At 45.8% G+C, this 22,755-nt stretch overlaps 1 protein-coding gene across 2 annotated transcripts in view; it reads right to left on the bottom strand.

Annotated features, from left to right (window-relative positions):
- Window positions 1–22,755, bottom strand: part of MYO3B (myosin IIIB) — a 288,698-nt gene that overhangs the window by 255,538 nt on the left and 10,405 nt on the right. The window contains exon 1 of one of the 2 annotated variants that reach the window (XM_083405795.1): window positions 7,959–8,006. The exons of the other annotated variant lie outside the window; for it this stretch is intronic. Coding sequence (XP_083261921.1) covers window positions 7,959–7,960 — 2 coding nt within the window. The 5' untranslated portion in view covers window positions 7,961–8,006. Of the gene's footprint in view, window positions 1–7,958; window positions 8,007–22,755 lie in introns of those variants that run through there. 2 annotated transcript variants of the gene reach the window in all.

Below are 22,755 nucleotides of genomic sequence, written 5' to 3'. Positions count from 1 at the left end.
TTAGCCAATCACGTGGGGCCCATTGTGTAAATAATGTATATAAAGCAGACATTCTGGGGGAACTTCCATTCCTCCTCACCACTATGAGCTGAATAAAGACCATGAAATCCACTCTCAACTTCGAGTATATTTCAATAGCTTCCTGATACAAGATGAACAGGAGATAACTTCTAATTTCCACAAAGCATTTTTGCTCTTCCATTTTAAAAAAAGATGCTTAGAAGAAAACAACAACCCCAGATTTGCAACATCTGTCTTTGTGCTCTAAAAACCTTTTATCTGCCAATACAAATTAACCCAGGCCTGGCGCGACAGTTTTGCAAAAGTTGAGAATACAAGCCAGAACACATTTTAACTTCAGTTATATAGATAGCCGGTTCCCTGTCTAAGAAAGATGAGGGTGCAGGTATCATTCATTATTGCATAGATGCACCCTCAGTGCCGAAGTCGCGCTGCAGGCAAAGGGAGGAAGAACTTTGAGTCAATCTCTCACTCTTAATAACCGTAAACATTAACTTGACAATAGAGGATCATCTATAAAATGAATAGTGCAGCCAGAAAACAAATAAAGTACTGCAAGCCTCTACATCATTATACTTATGAAGAATGTTAACTGGTAAGATTCAGACACAATTATCAGAATCAAAATTACAGTGGTACCTTGGTTCTCAGACGCCTTGGTACTCAAACAACGTGGAACCCAAACACTGCAAACCCAGAAGTAAGTAGTCCGGTTTGCGAACTTTTTTTGGAAAACGAATGTGCTCTGTTTTGAGGTTACACTTCTGTTTTGAGTGCCACGCTTCCGTTTGGAGAGTTACGCTGAGGTCTGTCTGTTTTTGCTATTTACAGTGGTGCCTCGCAAGACGAAAAGAATCCGTTCCGCGAGTCTCTTCGTCTAGCGGTTTTTTCGTCTTGCAAAGCAACCCTATTAGTGGTTTAGCGGATTTGCGCTATTAGCGGTTTAGCGGATATTAGCGGCTATTAAAGGCTTAAGGGATTAGCGGATTAGCTGCTAAAAGGCTATTAGCAGCTTAGCGCCTTAGAAAAAGGGGGTGGGGAGCGAAAAAAAATCTCAAGAATCGCAAGACATTTTCGTCTTGCGAAGCAAGCCCATAGAGAAATTCGTCCTGCGAAGCGCATTGAAAAACGGAAAACCCTTTCGTCTAGCGGGTTTTCCGTCTTGCGAGGCATCCGTCTTACGGGGCACTACTGTATTTTGCATTTTTGTTTTTGCGGCTCCTTTTTTGTGACTGTGTGGAACCCAGTTCAGCTACTGATTGATTGATTGTGTGTGACTGCAATACATTGTTTATTGCTTTCATTTTATGGATCAATGGGCTCGTTAGATAGTAAAATCCATGTTAAATTGCTGTTTTAAGGCTTGCTTTTTAAAAGTCTGGAACAGATTAATCCATTTTGCGTTACTTTCTACGGGAAACTGCGCCTTGGTTTTGGAACACTTTGGTTTTGGAACGGACTTCCGGAACGGATTATATTTGAGAACCAAGGTACCACTGTAGCACCATTGTTCAGGATTGTTCTCCCTCCTGCATGTGGTGAGTGGGGACCCTGTTGCAACAGTTCTTTGAATAAAGACCAGGCTTACTGTTAAGTTGTGGGTGAACATATCAGATGACACAGTGATTCTTCAAACAACTCTTGTTTATTCACAGGCCAGAACAGAAATGAACTGAAGGGTTCAGCCAGCCTGCTTACATAGAGCAATACTAGAATGCAACAGTAACCATTTTCTGTAACTATCCAATCACTGAACGTCACTTTCAATCCCTTATTTGCATATGTGGACCTGAACTATCTACAGTATCCCCCTGCTGGCCCAGGGTGAAAACTTCAGTACATAACACTTACTAGCTCCTTTGCTTCTCAATACAGTGGTGCCTCGCAAGACGAAATTAATTCGTTCTGTGAGTTTTTTCGTTCTACGAGTTTTTTCGTTTTGCGAAGCACCACTGTGTATTGACGGTTTCCCGTAGGAATACATTGGGGGTTTTAAAAAAAAGGCGCAAGACGTTTCGTCTTGCGAAGCAACCCCATAGGGAAATCCGTCTTGCGAAGCAACTCAGAAAACGAAAAACTCTTTCGTCTTGCGAGTTTTTCGTCTTCCGAGGCATTCGTCTTGCGAGGTACCACTGTATACTCTGGTGTCCTCTGTTATTTTCTCCTATCGATAGGGAACCCACTTAAGGACTATATAAGGGCCGAATACCCCATAAAGGAAAGGGAGCAGTTTTTTCTTATAACAAGGGACATCAGGTTAGTAAAGGTTGGCATACGTCAACCCTGAACAATTTGCCAATAAGAACTTCCACCAAAATGTAAGGCAATGGCCGCAAAGCAAAGCGTGCTTCGGAATTAGCAATGCCAAATGTAAACAAATTAGCCAGTAAAACAATCAACAGCAAGATTGCATCAGCATTGCATAAACAGTTTCCAGGGAATTCAAAGGCCCTCTTCTCTCACCAGTCCCCACTTCTCATTCAACACATATGAGGACAGGATGTGTCAGACCAGTGAGCAAGGATAATAGAGCCACGCTAGCTGTTCCTGACCGATGGTGTTATTTCCAGCACAAGCCCTCTGAAACTGTAAATATCTTTACTGTTTTCAGCAACAGTAGCTGCCTTTCAGTGGAGAATCATTATCCAGTCCTCAGTAACATAAGCCTTCTGGACAGATCGGCCCCGAAATTAGTTCTAGGCTCGGCTCCAGAGCCGTATTTTATTGAGGAGCCGTGATGTAAAACGCTATGCGTTTCTGGGACTCTGCAATGGGTGGTGGAGGCAATCCTAGCACTTGCAGCAGATACACTTGTGCAGCAAAGCAGAAAATATTGTTTTATTGTTCCATATGCACATCTCCACATGGTGCTGAGAGCGTCTGCATGCGCAATTAGCTCCGGCACATCGCTTTCACCACCACATGGAAGAGAGAAGACTGAAGCTGCGTTTGTGGGATAATCGGCTGCGGCCTTTCAATGCCTCAAATAGAATAAAATTGCTAAAGAGAGAGGAGTGTTTGGCCAGATTGCAGTGCTTCCATCTTCATGCCCGCAAACAGGCCAAATACCTGGACCGCTGTCACCTTCCATGAGCCTATAGGCAGAGGCAGTCTGGAAATCCACGTAGAAGGAAAATGTACAAAACAAACAAGCAAACAAACAATTTATTATTTATACCCCACCCACCTGGCTTGGTTTCCCCAGTCACTCTGGGCCGCTCCCAACTTGGCTTCTCGCAGCGAGGGAACCGCCAGAAGGCCCTTGGCGCTGGACCTCAGTGTCCGGGCAGAACGATGGGGGTGGAGACGCTCCTTCAGGTATACTGGACTGAGGCCATTAAAAAAAAACTGGGCAACGGCGCAACCACCAAGCCTTCCTCGATCTCCCTCCCCCTTTGTTTTGACAGATCAGGGAAGGCTTGGGAGTCACGGGCAGGCGGCCGTTGCCCAGGAGGGGCCATCCTGGTAGCGCAGTTGGCTCTGGCTGGCTTCAGAAGCTGCTCACTGCCATGGTGCAGGAAAAATGGCGGGCGCCATGGCAGCAAGCAGTGAGCAGCGAGCAGCAAGCGGCTCCTGAAGCCAGCCAGAGCCAACTGCGCTAACAGGCTGGCTCTGGGCTGCTGAGGCTGCTGCTGCCATGTTTCCCGGGGACAGATTTGCAAATCTGGGGACTGTCCCCGGGAACCGGGGATGTCTGGTAACCCTGTCTTAGCCTTTCTTCTGAGAAAGTCCACTGCAACTGTTGCATTAAATGTTCAACAGTATACCTGAAGGAGCGTCTCCACCCCCATCATTCAGTCTGGACACTGAGGTCCAGCTCCGAGGGCCTTCTGGCAGTTCCCTCACTGAAAGAAGTGAGGTTGCAGGGAACCAGGCAGAGGGCCTTCTCGGCAGTGGCACCCGCCCTGTGGAACGCCCTCCCACCAGATGTCAAAGAGAAGAACAACTACCAGACTTTTAGAAGACATCTGAAGGCTGCCCTGTTTAGGGAAGCTTTTAATGTTGAACAGACTACTGTATTTTAATACTTTGTTGGAAGCCGCCCAGAGTGGCTGGGGAAACCAAGCCAGATGAGAGGGGTATAAATAATAAATTATTATTATTATTATTATTATTATTATTATTATTATTATTATTAAAAACGCTGTGCATTTATGTTTCACAGGGTGCGAAAGAAGGGCTTTGCACCTTTGTACAATATGCATGTGTGCTTGGGCCCAGGGTCTTTTGCCTCACCATCCCCACTACTGACTCCCTGTTGCTACTCAGCTTAAAAAAAAGTAATTAAAAATGTCCCTGGATTCATTGAAAAAAATCTGGTAATCATAGGCTAAGAGTGTAAACAAGCGTCAGGGATGGGGAGGAGCTTGAGGATTGGGCAGAGGAGACAGGCGGGCAGAAGAAGGATCAAGGGGAATGGACCAGTGATTTGTGGGGTGATGTGCCACTTTAAGGCAGCTGCTAGAGGAGGAGAAGGAAGAAGAAGAGATCGGGCAGCTCTCCTCGGCACAACAGCACAAGCAGCCCTTCTCAGCCAGCGTTTCCAGGCCTCCTTGGCTGGCGCAGCTGCCAGAATTAGTGTGCCTGCTTCTGGAAGTGTGCTTTCAATCGGTCTGCCCGCTTCCAATGTACAGCAGCAGCGGAGGCTGCAGCGAAGGCCGAGGAGGCGGATGGAGGCAGAGGCTGGACACCCAGGATTTCAAACAGAAGCTGGGCCAGCTTCTGTGAATCCGGGATTGGGTGGTATGCAATTTACCTGGCTCTTTAGGGTACATGTGGTGGTTTTGCCCCAAAATCACCCCCTTTGGGGAACACGTTTTTCAAACAATCAAATGATAGATCCTCCAAGTGTCTCTATTTTCCAGGGCCGTCCATGATTTGGAGAAGTCATCCCAGTTTGCTATTTGATCCCAGAATGTCCCACTTTTCCTTAGGATGTCCCTCTTTACATTGCTGAAATTTTGGAGGGCATGGAATTATCCAACCCCTGAGCCGTCTGAACAGTACTGTACAGTATAGGGAAGGTTTTGTGTTTTTTAAATGTTTAATGTTTTGTTTTTATATATGTTGGAAGGTGCCCAGAGTGGCTGGGGCAACCCAGTGAGATGTGTATAAATAGGAAAATTATCATTATGGAACGGGACATCCCTATTTTCACCAGAGAAATGTTGGAGCGTATGAAATGATAGGACAATTGCTACAAGCAGACCCCAAACTGGCCCTACCATCTTATTTTACTCCTCAGATCAAGAACATTCTCCATTTATTAAATGCAGTTAGATTAGTGATTGTCATTGTGCTTGCCAGTAGTGATTGCCATTGTGCTTATGGACCAATTAACCATCTCACAAAAGCAATATTGATTGGGGAGGAGGGAAGACTCCCACCTTCTATACAACATGGCATCCTTTTATTAGCTTCGTTAAGACAATCGAACATGCTTTTCACCCTCCATCGACTCGCAGAACCTTATGGAGAGACACTTCCATTTGATTGCCTTTCTTGGAACGTGTAAAACTACAACCAGACACTATTTTTCTTTCTTTTCGGTACAACTACTAAGCTCTGTTTTCCATGTATGGCTACGTTTCACTACTTGACATTAAAAATCAATTTTTTAAAAAAGTTTTATTTATTTAAGGAGAACTTATGGCCTAAATTTTCACAGCAGGAAGGGGATGGACAGGAGGACAACCGAGTGGGGAGAGGAAGAAGGCTTTGTAAAAAGCATGAATACATAATGCACAAATGCCATTACATGAACTTGGGCTTAATTCTTACTCTCCAACATTTCTCCGATGAAAATAAGGACATCCTATTCAACAACAACATTATTATTATTATTATTATTATTATTATTATTATTATTATTATTTATACCCCGTCCATCTGACTGGATTGCCCAGCCACTCTGGGCAGTTTCCAATATATATATAAACATAATTAAACATTGGGGACGCGGGTGGCGCTGTGGGTAAAACCTCAGTGCCTAGGACTTGCCGATCGCATGATCGGCGGTTCGAATCCCCGCGGTGGGGTGAGCTCCCGTCTTTTGGTCCCAGCTCCTGCCCACCTAGCAGTTCGAAAGCACCCCCAAGTGCAAGTAGATAAATAGGTACTGCTTTCTAGTGGGAAGGTAAACGGTGTTTCCGTGTGCTGCTCTGGTGCTGGTTCGCCAGAGCAGCTTCGTCACGCTGGCCACGTGACCCGGAAGTGTCTTTGGACAGCGCTGGCTCCCGGCCTCTTAAGTGAGATGAGCGCACAACCCTAGAGTTGGACACGACTGGCCCGTATGGGCAGGGTACTTTTACCTTTATTAAACATTAAAAAGCATCCCTATAAATTGCTGCCTTCAGGTGTCTTCTAAAGGTTGTAGAATTACTTATCTCCTTGGTTTGGGAGTCACAATAACCAGACCCTCCAAAATTTCTCCAATGAAAATAGGGACTTCCTAAGGAAAAGTGGGACATTCTGGAATCAAATCAGAAACTGGGACAGCTTCTGTAAATCCATGATTTTCCTTGCTCTGTCAAGTGCATGAGGCCACAACAAGACTTTCAAGCTTTGCAGATGTTTATAACAGATTGTCACGGAGAAACTCAGAGAATGATAACAAAACAAACAAGCAGAGGCTAGGTACCGCCTTTCTTTTCTTTGAAGGAGTTCCTACTTCACACTAGCCATTTAAATTGTTGCACTTCTTTGCAAGATTTTTTTTGAATTTCTACTTAAATACTAATATTTGCCCTTCAGTGAAGTTCAATGCGTTTCAGAAACTGAAGCAATGCACACAGAAGCAAGCACCTGCGTCCAGTCAAGTCCCATGCTTATCCAATGCACAGAATTGCAGTTCGGCTGCTCCAAATAAATTGCACCATTGTTTTTTAGTGTATATATGTGTAAGAGAGAAAGGCAGGGAGCACAAATAGGTCAAAGAGCAGCAGCACATAGCACAACCCTATACTAAACCATGAATCAAAATTATTCTGCCACAAAACTGAGAAATCAGCTAACCATTCTGAGGAATCAGCATGAAAAAGATATTGAAAGAGAACAATCAAATCATTTAACTAGTTGGATATTATACCCAAGTCCTGCAGTTGATAATGGGAGCAACTCATTCCCCATTGTACGGAGTATGAATTAACAGCCATTAGTCTAGCAATTCTATTAAGCAAATGAGATTTTTCTGCAGCCTCAAAACGTTGTACAGCTGAAGAACACGGTACCACTTAGGTGAAATGGCTGTTTGGGTGATTTAACTACAATTCCTGTAAGTTTAAGTAACAGCAACAGCACGTGCAAAAAGGGAAATAATCGCTGGCATTAGCTAGCAGAATTCAGCTCTGCCCTAGGGCATGGTGCTGAAATGAAGTTTATAATCTCCCGAGTCCACTCGGTTACAAACTGCAGGTGGCAAATCAAATAGCTATGAACTATGTTCCCTGTATGTGAAAATCAATACCCGAGAAGGTTCTTTGGCTACACCTCCTTTGACAGCAATTTAACAGCAAGGACAAAACACATGTGCCAGTGAAATGTGAGATGTAAGGAGGGCGGGCGGCTGCAGCAGAACAGTGACCCTGGCAAGCCAAAATCAGTCTCTTTCCGCCTTCTGCTTGGAAGTGTTTGCAAGGGGCTGGGGAGTGTGCACAGGTGAGGAAGGGAAATCCGAAAGGAAGGGAAACTGGAAAGAAAATAATAATACAGTGGCATAGCGTGAGTTGTCAGCACCCGGGGCAAGGCAAGTAATTTGCACCCCCTAACCCGTGGATTTGCGCCCCCTAACCCGTGGATTTGCGCCCCCTAACCCTAACCCCCAGATGTTGCGCCCGGTGCGGCCGGCCCCCCTGCACCCCCCACGCTACGCCACTGTAATAATAATAATATCACTGCAGACTTAGCAGGAGCTACCTAATTTTCTAAAGCCAGCTTACATGATGTCGCGCTTTTGTCCCACAAACAGAGGAGCAGACTCCTTCAGCATTTAAACGGTTGCCTCCTTTTCCCCATGGATGACTTTCCTAAGTGCTACGGAAAACAGCTCCTTCTTCATATTTCCTTCCCGGCCTGTCCCCTGCAGTGAGCTGCGCGCCCGGCTTGTGCTTCCGACTTAAGATCCTCGCCGCGGAGGCCACAGCTCAACTGGTGCAACCTCCAGCGGCTTCGCTTCATTATTGCTGCAGATTAATGTGACACTAATTGGTCCTGAGGCTGATCTATTTATCGAGTCTTTTACACGTATTGGGCTGCAGAATAAAAGCCACTTAGCTATTAAGCGACCGGCAGCAAGAGCTGGCTGTTTTATTCGCTCCTTTAATGCATCTGATTATGGCTTTCCAAGGCACCTTTTCGCTTTGAAGGGCAACTGGTCACCTCTCAGAATGTTTAAGTGACAGGTTTATTCATTTTTTTCCTTTTTGAGGAGGTTCCCCCCCACCTTAAAAATAGCCATCAGTCTTAGGCCATTTAAAAAAAAAAAGTGAATATGGACTAGACTCCTAAATGCAGATGACTGTTCTTGCTCAAGATGAAATATTTCGTCGTCAAGCTAGCTGTTATGCATTCCCAGCGTGTGTGCAGAAGCCTAGCGTGACACCAATTTACATAATTTCTCTTCTCCAAGCGGCTTCAAACAATAATAATAGGCATCTGAGATAGAATCTATTAATTTTAAAGTTACTTTGGCGGATATCTTTATGGAGCGACTTATCAAAAGGAACCTCCCGTTAAGATCCATAAATTACAAATGTGTTATCACTTCCAGGCCATTTTGGGAGTCGGGGGGGGGGGGTTAATCCCAAAGAGACGAGAGACAAACGTTTCCAGGTTTCCCCTATGGGAGCAGCTGGGAGAAAATGGCAGGAGGAGACAAGCATCCAATAATTACCTACATCAGCAATGAATTGGAAAATTAAATTAAGTCGGGACTGTTGTGGGTGGTTCATTGGCTGGGGAAGAGACATACAGACACGCACATCAAAACTGGGTTTAGCTCAAGGCTGTCCTAGGAGATTGCCTATCCTAGGGCAGCCCATTTGCGGTGGCTGGAGCAGAGAAAAAAATACAGTGGTACCTCTGGTTGCGAACGGGATCTGTTCCGGAGGCCCGTTCGCAACATGAAAAGAGTGCAACCCGCAGCGGAGGAGCTGCGCACGCTCGGGTTGCGATTCGCTGCTTCTGCGCATGTGCGTGACGTCATTTTACGCTTCTGCGCATGTGCAAGCGGTGAAACCCGGAAGTAACCCTTTCCAGTACTTCCGGGTTGCCGCGGGACGTAACCTGAAAGAACGTAACATGAAGCGGACATAACATGAAGTATGATTGTGTAGCAGGAAACCCCCCCCCCATCATTCAGTTTGTACAAACTTCACACACACTCACACTCACACACTACATACGCTACACTTCTGTTATAAATTCATAGAAAATCAACCATACATCGGATTTGCACTGTTCCACTTTTATTTTACTCCATGAAGGAAAGACTACAAAATAGGGAAGGTTTGATACAGGGCGCCATAATCCCTTCACCATACCAGCACATCCACAGGAGCCCTGCCCAGTTGCTATGCCAACCCTGATGATCCCAGACAGAAGACAATCAAGATCACAAAGAACTTGCATATGGGAATGGATTCAGCATGGACTGGAACAAAGGACAATGATCACCTTAAAGGGTTATTGTCAAGGATAAAATGGAGAGAAGCACGTGCACCATCTTGATCTCCTTGGGGTATAAATGTGATGAATTAATAAAATAATAAATAAATGCTCAGTACAATGATGTTGTCCTGAACCCCTGGCCTACCTGGCGGCAAGTTGCTAAGTTGAATCCCCAGTCCAGGTTTGAGGCATGTGTCTAAAGTCCCACAGAGATCCTGGAGCTCCCAAGCTGAGGTCCATCAATATGGGCATTTGAGCAGACGCAGTCCCTCAGCTCTGCTTCCCTGTTGCTGATTGCAGCATCTGGGCCCGATGAGGCAGGTGACCCTCACCTGTTCCAAGCCACCTCCCAGAGCTAGCGAGCCCCACCTGGCCAGCTAGGGGGCTGGGCTGTGGGCCCTTGCCTTCCTCAGCCTCCTAGAGCACCCTGCCTGCTTCTCCCTACACCTCAGAGCCCGCAATGTTCGTGGAAGAAGAAGAGTTTGGATTTGATCACTACCCGAAGGAGTCTCAAAGCAGCTAACATCCTCCTTTCCCTTCCTCCCCCACAACAAACACTCTGTGAGGTGAGTGGGGCTGAGAGACTTCAGAGAAGTGTGACTGGCCCAAGGTCACCCAGCAGCTGCATGTGGAGGAGCGGGGAAGCGAACCCGGTTCACCAGATTACGAGTCTAACACTCTTAACCACTACACCACACTGGCCCCTGGAGACAGGGGACCCTCTGGCTCCTGCTGCTCTGCTTCCTGTGCACTGCAGTGGCGTAGCGTGGGTTGTCGGCACCAGGGGGGAAGGCAAGTAATTTGTGCCCCCTAATCCAGGGCAAGGCAAGTAATTTGCGCCCCCCCCCGCTGCACTGTCCCTCCCCCAGATAGTCCCTCGCTCTCTCTCCGCACCGCACGCCTGGCACCCTCCCCTCCACAGTGGGCGGCGACCCGGCGGCTCGGATTAAATTCGCACAGCCAGCACTGCAGTGAGGGAGAGTGAGTGAGCCAGGTAGGGGCAGAGAGCTGTGAGTGCGAGCGCCCCCCCCCCCGATGTTGCGCCCGGTGCAGCCGGGCCCCCCTGCACCCCCCACGCTACGCCACTGGTGCACTGAACCCCCATCCCCTCATCATCCTCCATCAATCTGTGAGTACGTTCTACACCAACTTCTACTTCCACATCCCCTGCTTGCCCCAGTGCGTCCCAGTCTTGGTGACACCCCTCACTGGGATCCTCTTCCTCATTTTTTTCTTCTCCCTGTTATCCTGCCAGTTCGTGACAGGTGTCTTTATACAATTCATGAGAAATAAAGCAATTGACATGAAATTGAAAAGAACAGCTCATAACTCTATACACAAATTAGAGGAAAGAGGGCAACATTTTATTAACCTTGAGTGGGTGAGTAGAACTAACTTTCCCCTCGTTTTTCTGTCAGAAAAAAAGTCTCCACGATGCATAAACATAAAGGGGGCTCTTTCGCTTGGAGCCAGAAATGCTTTGCCTTTCCAGCATAATAGTCGGCAAAAGAACCCATCAACATCACAATATTCCACTGTTTTTTTCTTTTTGCACACATGAGAGTGTGCACTTGCACGGTTCCAGAATAAATACGCTGGCCGTTTTGTCACAGATTACTAGACTTCTGCGCCTGATGATTTTTCAGGCTCGGTTTTGATATTTTCGTCCTCGATGTATCAAACGGCGCAAAGGTAATTTTCTGCTATGAATTATTCATATTATGTGCTTTTGTGACATTTGATATATTCTAAAATATTTAGAGAGCCATTTAATTTACTAATGATAAGGGAACTGATTCTAAAAAATGATAAGCTCCCTCAGAGGCCTGAATAAATAGCTGGCACCAAAACCTGCTTCTTTGCTTCCTTTTGTTGTTGTTTGAGCAATAAGCTCAAAATGATAGGGATTCCGTTCTGTTATCGACCGCGGGATTCAGAATAGGTAAAAGCTTTGCCCTGAAATGATCATCATTTCTTCCCTCACGAAGTCTGTTCAGATGACAAGACAGTATCTGTAAACATTTGTGCTAACAGTGAAACTGTTCTGTGACTGCTTTACATGTTTTTAGAAGCTCCTTAATGTTTATTAGCGGTTTTTAAATTTATTTATTTTTGTATTTTTTTTGCACTATGGCATGTGCCACCCTGAGCTATCTGGGGAAGAATAATGAGATGGAGAATGTATGAACAAATGACTGTATGAAAAGATTGCTTGCCATCACTGCAGATTATTAAAAATGAGTCCTATGCTGAAGATTGCTTCACCTTTTGTGGTTGGATTTACAGCAGGAGTTCCAAAATAGCTCTCCACAGGGACCAACAAAAGGTAAAAAGATTTTTTTTGTCCTTGTTTCGGATCCACTCGTCAATTTCAACCATTGACCTGAATGTGGGAATCCTTAAATGTTACAAGAGGAACACTGCTGCATCAGACCAAAACCCCATCTAGTCCAGCATTCTGTTCTCGCGATGGCCAACCAGCTGCGCACAGGACGCCCACCAATAAGACAACTGTGCAACGGCGCTCCTCTGCTTGCATTCCGCAGGAGTCTCTGACATGGGAGGTAAAAGTAAAGGGACCCCTGACCATTTGGTCCAGTTGTGACCGACTCTGGGGTTGCGGCGCTCATCTCGCTTTATTGGCTGAGGGAGCCAGCGTACAGCTTCCAGGTCATGTGGCCAGCATGACTAAGCCACTTCTGGCGAACCAGAGCAGCGCACGGAAACGCCGTTTACCTTCCCACTGGAGCGGTACCTATTTATCTACTTGCACTTTGAGGTGCTTTCGAACTGCTAGGTTGGCAGGAGCAGGGACCGAGCAACGGGAGCTCACCCCGTCGCGGGGATTCGAACCGGCGACCTTCTGATCGGGAAGTCCTAGGCTCTGTGGTTTAACCCACAGTGCCACCCGTGTCCTGACATGGGAGGTACAGACCCTCCAAGTGTCCCTATTTTCCAGGGATGGTCTTAGACTTACAGGAGCTGCTCCGGTTTCTGATTTGATCCTCAAATGTTCTGCTTTCTCTTAGGACGTCCCTGTTTTCATCGGAGAAAGTTTGGAGGGTATGGAGTTATGGGACCCCTGAGCCCAGGAGAGAAGTAACTATAGAACCTTTAGAAGGACCACCTCTTCCCATATGAACCTACCCAGACCCTGAGATCATCTTCAGAGGCCCTCCTTTGCGTGTCTCCTCCTTGAGAGGTTCAGAGGGTGGCAACATGAGAACGGGGCCTTCTCTGCAGTGGCTCCCTGTCTGCGGAATGCTCTCTCCAAGGAGGTTTGCCTGGCGCCTTCATTATACACCTTTAGGCGCCAGGGAAAAATGTTCCTTTTTAACTAGGCCTTTGGTTGACCTGATTGACATCCTGCAACATTTAAAATGTGGCTTTTGGGGGGGGGGTGTTATTGGGTTACTTATTTTTATTTTATATATTGTATCATTTCTGTGCACTGCCCTGAATCCTCCGGGTATAAGGCGGTATATAAATTCAATATAATAAAATGACTATGAAAAGCAGTAGAAGTATGAGATGATTAGAACCCTCTGAACTTGAAGCATGTGAAATCCTATTAAAAATTTATAATTTGGCCAAATATTCGGACTATTTGTTATGTATATGTATAATCTGGAATATTTAATGTGATTTGATTGGATTGTTAAAGTTGAAAACTTAATAAAAATGATTTTTTTAAAAAAAAATCAATATAATATTAATAATAATAAAGACATCTGAAGGCAGCCCTGTATAGGAAATGGTTTTTTTAAAATGTTTAACTTTTTGTTATGTTTTTATGTATGTTGCAAGCTGCCCAGAGTGGCTAGGACAACCCAGTCAAATAGGCATGGTATTATTATTATTATTATTATTATTATTATTATTATTATTATTACTGACATCCCTATTTTGATCAGAGACTTTTTGGAGGATTCAGAAGTATAATCCCAATGACTTGTTGCTGTTAATTGTATCATCCTCCATTTATTTGTATTTGCTTGAGTTGGCAAGCATCAGGTAGTCTATCTTTAAGGCTTCTGTGACTTCCTGGCGACTGTCACTCCTCTACAGTGGTCCTCTACAGAAATCGTGCTCCGGCGGCGCGGCAGCAGCGGGAGGCCCCATTAGCTAAAGTGGTGCTTCAGGTTAAGAACAGTTTCAGATTAAGACCGGACCTGCAGAACAAATTAAGTACTTAACCCGAGGTACCACTGTATTTCAAAATTGCACTTGGCATTTAGTGGGTTTGATGGGCACAGAAAGTGGGGAGGGGGAGGCCCAGTGTGTAGGAAGTAGCTCAGGCGTGGGAACCTTTGGTCCTCCAGATGTTGCTGAAATGCAACTCTTGTTAGCCTCAGCTACCATGGCCAATGCAAGGGATTCTGGGAATTGTAGTTCAGCAATGTCTGGAGGGCCAAAGGTACAGCACATCTGAAACACCTCCTGCTGCTGCCACGCCGCCGGAGCACAATTTCTGTTCTCATCCTGAAGCAAAGTTCTTAACCTGAAGCACTATTTGTGGGTTAGCGGAGTCTGTAACCTGAAGTGTATGTAACCTGAAGCGTATGCAACCCGAGGTACCACTGTACTTAAAAGCCAGTGCCCATGCACTTTCGGTGCAACAAATGAACAGGACTCAGGATAGAACACTGCAGACATAAGCAGGCTTGAGTCTCAATGGACAAAGGAACCTGTTTAGTACTGATTGCAGCAGTGTGTACTCCCATCTACTCTCACCTATACAGACAAGCAACTGCCTTCACCCCTGTGAGAGGAAATGGGAAGAGTTTCACTAGACAACACTATTATGGCGAAAGGCATTTTTTTTCTTTCCAACACGACACCTGCACCCTACTCGCTTCCCGTTCCCTACACACACGTCCCATAAGGGCAGACAAAATATTGCCAGGGCTCATATACCGTATTTTTCCGTGTATAAGACGCCCCCATGTATAAGACGCCCCCTATTTTGGGGGACTCCAAATTAAGAAAATACCCCTCAGCACTACCTGTGTATAAGACGAGTCCCAATTCTAAACCTAATTTTTGGTAAAAAAACAACCACCCTAGTCTTATACACGGAAAAATACGGTAATTGTCATGCAGTCAATGTAAAAGGGCAGACTTTGTACCCTCCTCCGACATTTCTCTGATTAAAATAGGGATGTCCAATTCCATCATCATCATCTTCATCCTTTTATTATTTATACCCTGCCCATCTGACTGGGTTGCCCCAGCCACTCTGGGCAGCTTCCAACATATATAATAAAACATTTAAAAACTTCCCTAGACAGGGCTGCCTTCAGATGTCTTCTAAAGGTTGTATAGTTATTTATCTCTTTGGCTTGGGGGGGGTCCCATAACTCCATACCCCCCAACATTTCCCCAAGGAAAATAGGGAAAGCGGGACATTCCGGGATCAAACCAGAAAAACCGGGATGGCTTCTGTAAATCCGAGGCTGTCCCTGGAAAATAGGGACACTTGGAGGTTCTGCTCTTTCAAATTTCAGTGGTGCCCTGTGTGACGCCAACATCGGGAGCCCCTCGCCTTCAGTTTGCGCAAATTACTTGCCTTGCCCCAGGTTAGGGGGCGCAAATTACTTGCCTTGCCCCGGGTGCTGACAACCCACGCTACGCCACTGTGTGTGTGAACAGCCACGCTGCCCTAAACCCACCTCTGTGCAGAGAGATCACTTTGGCCAGCATTCCCAACACTTTTGCCTAATAAGCATCACCTTCCAGTAATAAGTTCACCCAACTGCACATGAACGTTCCAGCCTGGAATTTAAAATCAAGGAACCCATCAACCTACCTTCCAGTCGAGCTCTCCTTGACATTGCATAGGTCTCTTCTGCAGTCACGGGGGAATCCCCTGTGCCTTATGCTCTGGTGTTTGCAAAGAATTGAGATGTCTAGCAGATGCAAGCTCATAAGAAGCGCACCTGAAACGTAACAGGATCCTGGCCTGGCTGATAAAATATTCATGCTGATTGTCGTCAATCAATTGCTGGTGTTTTTAGCGTTGGCTGTAAGCTTCCCTGGCTGCACTGTGCACAGTACATTTTGTTTGTAGTGGTTGGGAATGAGCTGGCCATGAATCTTCATATTCATAAAACTTGAGCTGCGCCTCCAAAAGGTGCTCAATCAGATTTTTTAAAATATTAAGTAAAGACAATGGGTGAAATCACTAGACTCAGTCTGCCAGTGTAACAGAAACCACCTACAAGGGCACACCAATAATCTTCTTTGGAGGATAGGGAAAACCCCAGAGAAGATTTGGGGAGCATGAGACTACAGGAGTGAGGAGAAGAAGAAGAAGAAGAAGGAGAAGAAGAAGGAGAAGAAGAAGAGGAGTTTGGATTTGATATCCCGCCTTTCACTCCCTTTAAGGAGTCTCAAAGCAGCTAACATTCTCCTTTCCCTTCCTCCCCCACAACAAACACTCTGTGAGGTGAGTGGGGCTGAGAGACTTCAGAGAAGTGTGACTGGCCCAAGGTCACCCAGCAGCTGCATGTGGAGGAGCGGGGAATCGAACCCGGTTCACCAGATTACGAGTCCACTGCTCTTAACCACTACACCACACTGGCCCAGAGCCCTTGCCTTCTCCGTAGATCTGTCTAGCCCTCTTTCAAAGCCACTGCTGGTTCCTGTGGGAGGGAGTTCCGCAGTTTAACGCAGCGCTGCAGCCCCAAAGTGTGCAAGAATCTTCTCCACCGCTCTTAACCACTACACCACCCTGGAAGGGGGGCTATCCTATTAGGCATATGTGTATGTGTGTGTGTGTGTGTGTGTGTGTGTATCTATATCTACCATATTTACACAAGTATAATGCACCATCAAATCTAGCGCACACCTCAATTTTCAAAACCTTGAAACCAAACAAGTATTTGCCGGCACCATCAAATCCAATGCGCACCCTAATTTTTGTGACGTAATTTGGCCAAAGAAAGGTGTGCATTACATTCACATAAATATGGTATATTTGTGTCTCAATCAAAACTGGACAACAGCAAAAACCAACAAAGTGAGCAGTAATCGTCATTGCCAGTAAAACCATCAGCGGCAATATTCAGGCTGCAAACTGCAAGTGATTATACAATGAATTTGAGAGCTTCTCTTCAAAAGTGCTGTCTTTATCTGGGACCTAAAGAGCCACAGGGATGAAGCAGGATTAGCTTCTCCCACAGGAAGGAAGTTCTGCTAATTTGGTGCCATCTTGGAAAAGGCCATGCTCCCCAGTGAGTACTGAGCATACACTGACTTGAGTTTCAGGGAGGATCTTAATATGCACATGGCGTTTCCTTTTCGGCCAAGAATTATTGTTCATATTAACTTTGACTTGGATAAATCATTGATATATGTGTGCAAACGTTCATATATTCTTAAATTCTATCCCTGCGGTTTGGGGACTAACTGATGGACGACAAAAATGCATCCTGCGAACACTTATGGCGGGCAAGAGATTTACACTGAAAGGTTAGAAGGGTAAAAACCCACCAGACCAAGAGCCACCACCCACCATGCTGTAGTATGGAGATCTCATTGACCTTTCTAAGTTAGAACACATGGCCATCAACCTCATTTATATACCTATTTGACATATGGACTGACTACAGTGGTACCTCGCAAGACGAATGCCTCGGAAGACGAAAAACTCGCAAGACGAAAGAGTTTTTCATTTTCTGAGTTGCTTCGCAAGACGGATTTCCCTGTGGGCTTGCTTCGCAAGACGAAACGTCTTGCGCCTTTTTTTAAAAACCGCCAATGCATTCCTATGGGAAACCGTCGATACACAGCGGTGCTTCGCAAGACAAAAAAATTCACAAGACGAAAAAACTCGCAGAACGAATTAATTTCGTCTTGCGAGGCACCACTGTATATGAAATCTATATGTTTAGATGGAAATTGATGGAATATTTTTATGGTTAATGTCAGCTGTTTTAATTTTTTTAAAAAATTGCAAATAATTTTGAACTAAACAAGAAAATGAGAACAATGAGAATTTAATTTCTTTCCCCTCTCCCCCATTCCTTTTAAACTGAAATTACAAAAGGGGGGGGCGGGTGAGGAAAATCATAATTAACTATGTTTTATCAGCTGCAGTCCCCTTACACAAAGGCCAAGAGAAAGTTCAGAAGAAAGGATACAGTTTCAGAAGGAAGGATACAGTTTTTTAATGCAAATCTGAGTTTAAAAATAAATAACACTAAGGTAAGAGGTGATCTTAATGAGTAAGACTGTTCCAGGATAATGGCGAGAGATGGGAAAGGAGCCATATTCCTGACAGCGTTTTGCTCAGCTGCAAAAGTCCAGTCAAAGAGCCTGGGACATCCGCCAGCCGATCACCCAGTGCAACCTCAATCTGTTAAAATCCGTGGGAGCTTTGATATTTTTAATGTGATGTAGCACATGTACACTGAGGGAGACAGGGGCTGATGAGCAGGGACAAAAGTCAATTCAGTTGGTTTCTTTATTTGTAAGGTCATAATCAGACAGGCCTGCCGAGGAATGAGGAGGTAAACATTGCACAAATTCTTCAGCCTTCCCTTTGTACCGTGTTATGTCTCGGACGAACGGAACAGCCACTGAGCAGTCTCAAAGCTTATATACGCATCTATATTAAGGCAAGCGCTCGTTGGACCCTCGCTGCTCTGTTATATGGCGTTGATTGCTGGTTCATTTCCCAGCTGCTTCTGCAGCTGGACCTCTTCTTCTGCCAGTATCTTGGCTTTCGCAAAATTTCCTTTTGCAATGCTCCTGCTGTCTTGCAGGCATGGTGCTGATTGCTGGTGCTCGCTTGCAGGAGATTCCCAATCTCACTGGAGCTAAGATAAGGCGGAACAGCCTCCCTCCTGGCTCGCCTTGCTTGCAGTCAGAACAAATCCCCGCAGCTCAGGTCCCTCCGGCGCAGCCTGCCAATCTTTGCTCTCAAAGCAGGGAGTGTATTTTCCCCCCTTGTGCTAAAAATGCAGACTTTGGCATTCAGAAGAAACTTTGTTTCAATATCCCTCCCCTTCCAAATAAATAAATATAAAGGAACACTCAGCCACATTTGATGGAACTGCATCTCTGTTGTGCCATGCAGTCAGAAGACTTGGAATTAAAAGAATAAATGGAAACCCCTAGAAAGCTCGTCAACAATCCAATTATCCAAATGTTTATTTTGTTAAATCTCTTAAGTATTCTACTCATTATGTGCCATGGCTGTTGCGTACCTCCACAAAAAATAGCACTTGTATTTATGAGTTCTGCTCATCAAGATTTTTCAGCCGTCTTAAAGGCAATTTTGAAATTTAATTCTAGGAGACAGGAGTCCCCCATCACTAGGCTCACCCGCCTCTAGCAGATCCTGAAAATACGTCAGGGGATAAACTGAACAGATTGCAATTGCTACAAATTTTGCAAATGTCATTCGAATCATTTTACCTCCCAGCATGAGACTGAAGCCATTTCATAAAGAACCCAGATTAACTTTTAAAATATCAGTCAGCTAAACGGTATAGTTAACAACAACAACAAAATTATGTCTCTATAATAAGTATTACATTCAACAGCTCTGATTAAAAGTAATGTGGTTTTAGAGACCTTTTTTTTATCACTTAAGACATCTACCACATCTACTTTATCTCCTGTAATTGTCCCCTTTTCTTGTCCTGCAACATAGCCATTAGGACAATACTCAGAGTGCTGCAGTACCTGACACACCAAGTGAAGTTTATATTAGCTTTGTCTCTTTGAAAGAAAATGACTTGGAGGAGGTGCCTGACAGTTCTTTACTTCTCTGATTCCACAGCTCAGACGGCGCAAAGGTGTCAACTTCCCTCATGCAATTATGGCTAGAGAGCCCAAGCACAGGTTGAAAAGATATGCTTTGTTTAAGAATAAAATGCAATGGTAAAGGACCCCTGAATGGTTAAGTCCAGTCAAAGGCAACTATGGGGTTGCGGCACCCATCTCGCTTTCAGGCCGAGGGAGCTGGCGTTTGTCCACAGACAGCTTTTTGGGTCATGTGGCCAGCATGATTAAACCGCTTCTGGTGCACAGAGGACTCTGACAAGTTCCAGAGCACACGGAAACGCCGTTTACCTTCCCGCTGCAGTGATACCTATTTATCTACTTGCACTGGTGTGCTTTCGAACTGCTAGGTTGGCAGGAGCTGGGACAGAGCAACAGGGGCTCACCCCGTCACAGGGATTTGAACCACCGACCTTCTGATCAGCAAGCCCAAGAGGCTCAGTGGTTTAGACCACAGCGCCACCCGCATCCTAAGAAGAATAAAATGTAATCAATCAATAACCACTCAGCTCTTTAGATTGGCTCTTTCCTTGGGTATGGGGGTCACTCATGGGCAATAGCAACTAGCAATGCAACAAAACTACTACCCTAACACTGTTTCCTCTTGCCAACAAAATTCAGGAATTATGTGAGGAGTCAGCAAGCCATAGGACTGCGTCCTGCAAGACCACCCCATTAGTGCAAAGACTTGTGTCGATGTAATGGGATATCTTGTGAGAGAACTGATGGCAATGAAAAGACTGAAGAAACACAGACCCAGGTCCTTATGATATAGACAAATGAGGCTGAGGGACCGGGGATCCCTGGCAGGCAGAAAAGGGGAAGCTATGGTTCTCCCAGATGTTGCTAGACTAAATCTTCCATCACCCCTGACCATTAGCTGCGCTGGCTGAGGCTGATTGGAGTTGGGGGACGCAAGGTTCCCGACCCTCTCTTTAAATAGCATAGGTCCTTCCCCTCTTCTCAAAATAAATGGTTGTCTTTTACATTTGGGGTCACTTATCATTTGCATTGCTTTCATATATCACAGCAACACATTTGTATCATATATCTTTTGGTAGACCCTGCGCAGTTTGCTAGTATATATGGTTTTTTTCTTTTCTTTGTTGAAGAGTAGGATGAAGAAGTCATTGTTGTTGTTTGGTCGTTTAGTCGTGTCCGACTCTTTGTGACCCCATGGACCAGAGAACGCCAGGCACTTCTGGCTTCCACTGCCTCCCGCAGTTTGGTCAAACTCATGCTGGTAGCTTCAAGAACACTGTCCAACCATCTCGTCCTCTGTCGTCTCCTTCTCCTTGTGCCCTCCATCTTTCCCAACATCAGGGTCTTTCCCAGGGAGTCTTCTCTTCTCATGAGGTGGCCAAAGTATTGGAGTCTCAGCTTCAGGATCTGTCCTTCCAGTGAGCACTCAGGGCTGATTTCCTTCAGAATGGATAGGTCTGGTCTTCTTGCAGTCCATGGGACTCTCAAGAGTCTCCTCCAGCACCATAATTCAAAAGCTTCAATTCTTCAGCGATCAGCCTTCTTTATGGTCCAGCTTTCACTTCTATACATCACTACTGGGAAAACCATAGCTTTAATTATACGGACCTTTGTCAGCGAGGTGATGGTTTTCCCAGTAGTGATGTATGCATAGCATCATAAAATTGTAGAGTTGGGTCCCTCCCTGAGGAGGGATCCCTGAGGATCATCTAGTCCAATCCATTGTGCAGTGCAGGAATTGGACGCTTACCCCTTCCCTTCCACCCGGTGGGCAGCTGTTGCAGATCCTCGCTCAGTCGCCATCCCAGGGGAAGTAAAAAAATCAAACAGACCGAATGCACATGGCCAGGCAGCCACTGAAGGAATTCCGCTTGGCTGCCTGGGCAGCTGACTCAAGTTCCTGCCAACTGCTGCATTTCAAATTGTCCAATGAGTGACCTTTTCGGGGGTGTGCCTTGCTGGCTGAAAGGGCATTGGCTGCACGCATGCCCTGGCAGCCAATGGGGCATAAAAGCTGGCAGTGCCTTCCTATCTCAGCGTATCAAGTCCAAACCAGTGCATTGTGGGAATATGTGGCTGTTCCATACGGGGATCAGACTAGCAACCTTGGCGTTGTGCTTCGAGCCCCCAAACCCATCCCTCATGGAAATAAAGACACAGTGGAGACAGAATTTAGTTTAAATGTTAATGGGCAAATTTTGGCCACAGCTTTATTAAAATACACAAATGTGACTGGTATTGGCTTAGGCATTGGTATCAAACTATATCTGGCTCTTGCCCCACCCTGCAGGAAGTCTGGAAGGGTAAACAACCAGCAGGGGGATCGCCGTCAGTGTATATTGACTGGTGCTCACCCCTGGGGTTCCCGGAGGTCCTGGTATGGCCCTAGCCCCTCTCTGGGCTTTGGACGAGATCCAGACCCCCAGATTCCTTTAATGGAATACCCTATTCATTGGAGGGGCAGGTGATGGCCGCACTTCCCCTCCCCACATTCCCCTAACCAATGCCTAACCGCCAAACCTTACAAAGTTGTGACGACTGCTAAGAGGTAGGCAAAAACCAAGTGGCCACAGCCAATCTGCCACATTGGAAAAAATTCCTACCTGGCCCCCATTCCAAAAACAGGCGACCAACCGAAGTCCAAAGCAAGGCCAAACACAACCTAATTGACGGGTGGGCGGGTGTTCGGCAGCGCGAAGCAAAAGGAGGTCCCTACGTCGTGCTGCCAAATAGATACCCCCAACCCCCAACCTTCCCACGCTGCTGATTGGCTAAAGGCCATTGGCATAACTGTGGCACCACCGGCTTGGAGCGGGACAAGTCCCGCCCACAAGCTGGTTAGGGAAGAGTTTCAGGGCCGAGCACAACATGAACCCTCTGTTAGGAGGACCAGCACCATGCTCTAACCAGCTGAGCTATCCAGGAAGAAAAGATGCCCAACTGCTTCATGTTTCTATGCGCACTTGTCAAAATGGGCACCTGCTCGTCAAGTTTCTTTTTACGTGCATTTCCAATGCATGCAACACACCCCGTTTTCAGACTGGAAGCCCCAGCACCTATCATGAACTTGTGCGCAGCTGATATCCACATTGATCCCCAAAGAGCGCTTTGTCAAGGACAGAGGCATCTGCTACTTAACAGGACTCAGAACTTTCACACAGATGAACAACTTTGCCTAGCACTATAAAAATGTGCTAGTCTAAACTACATTCTGCCTTGCAAGAATGAAGATCACCTTAGCGCAACAGCCCCAACTGTCGTGTTTTCCGACTGCGTTAATGCGCTGTGGTAGAA

Source organism: Podarcis tiliguerta, assembly GCF_965153285.1.
Source record: "Podarcis tiliguerta genome assembly, chromosome: 1".
Classification (NCBI taxonomy): Eukaryota; Metazoa; Chordata; class Lepidosauria; order Squamata; family Lacertidae; genus Podarcis; species Podarcis tiliguerta.
Note: the sequence above shows the minus strand (reverse complement) of the source record. Positions and strands in the feature narration are given on the sequence as shown.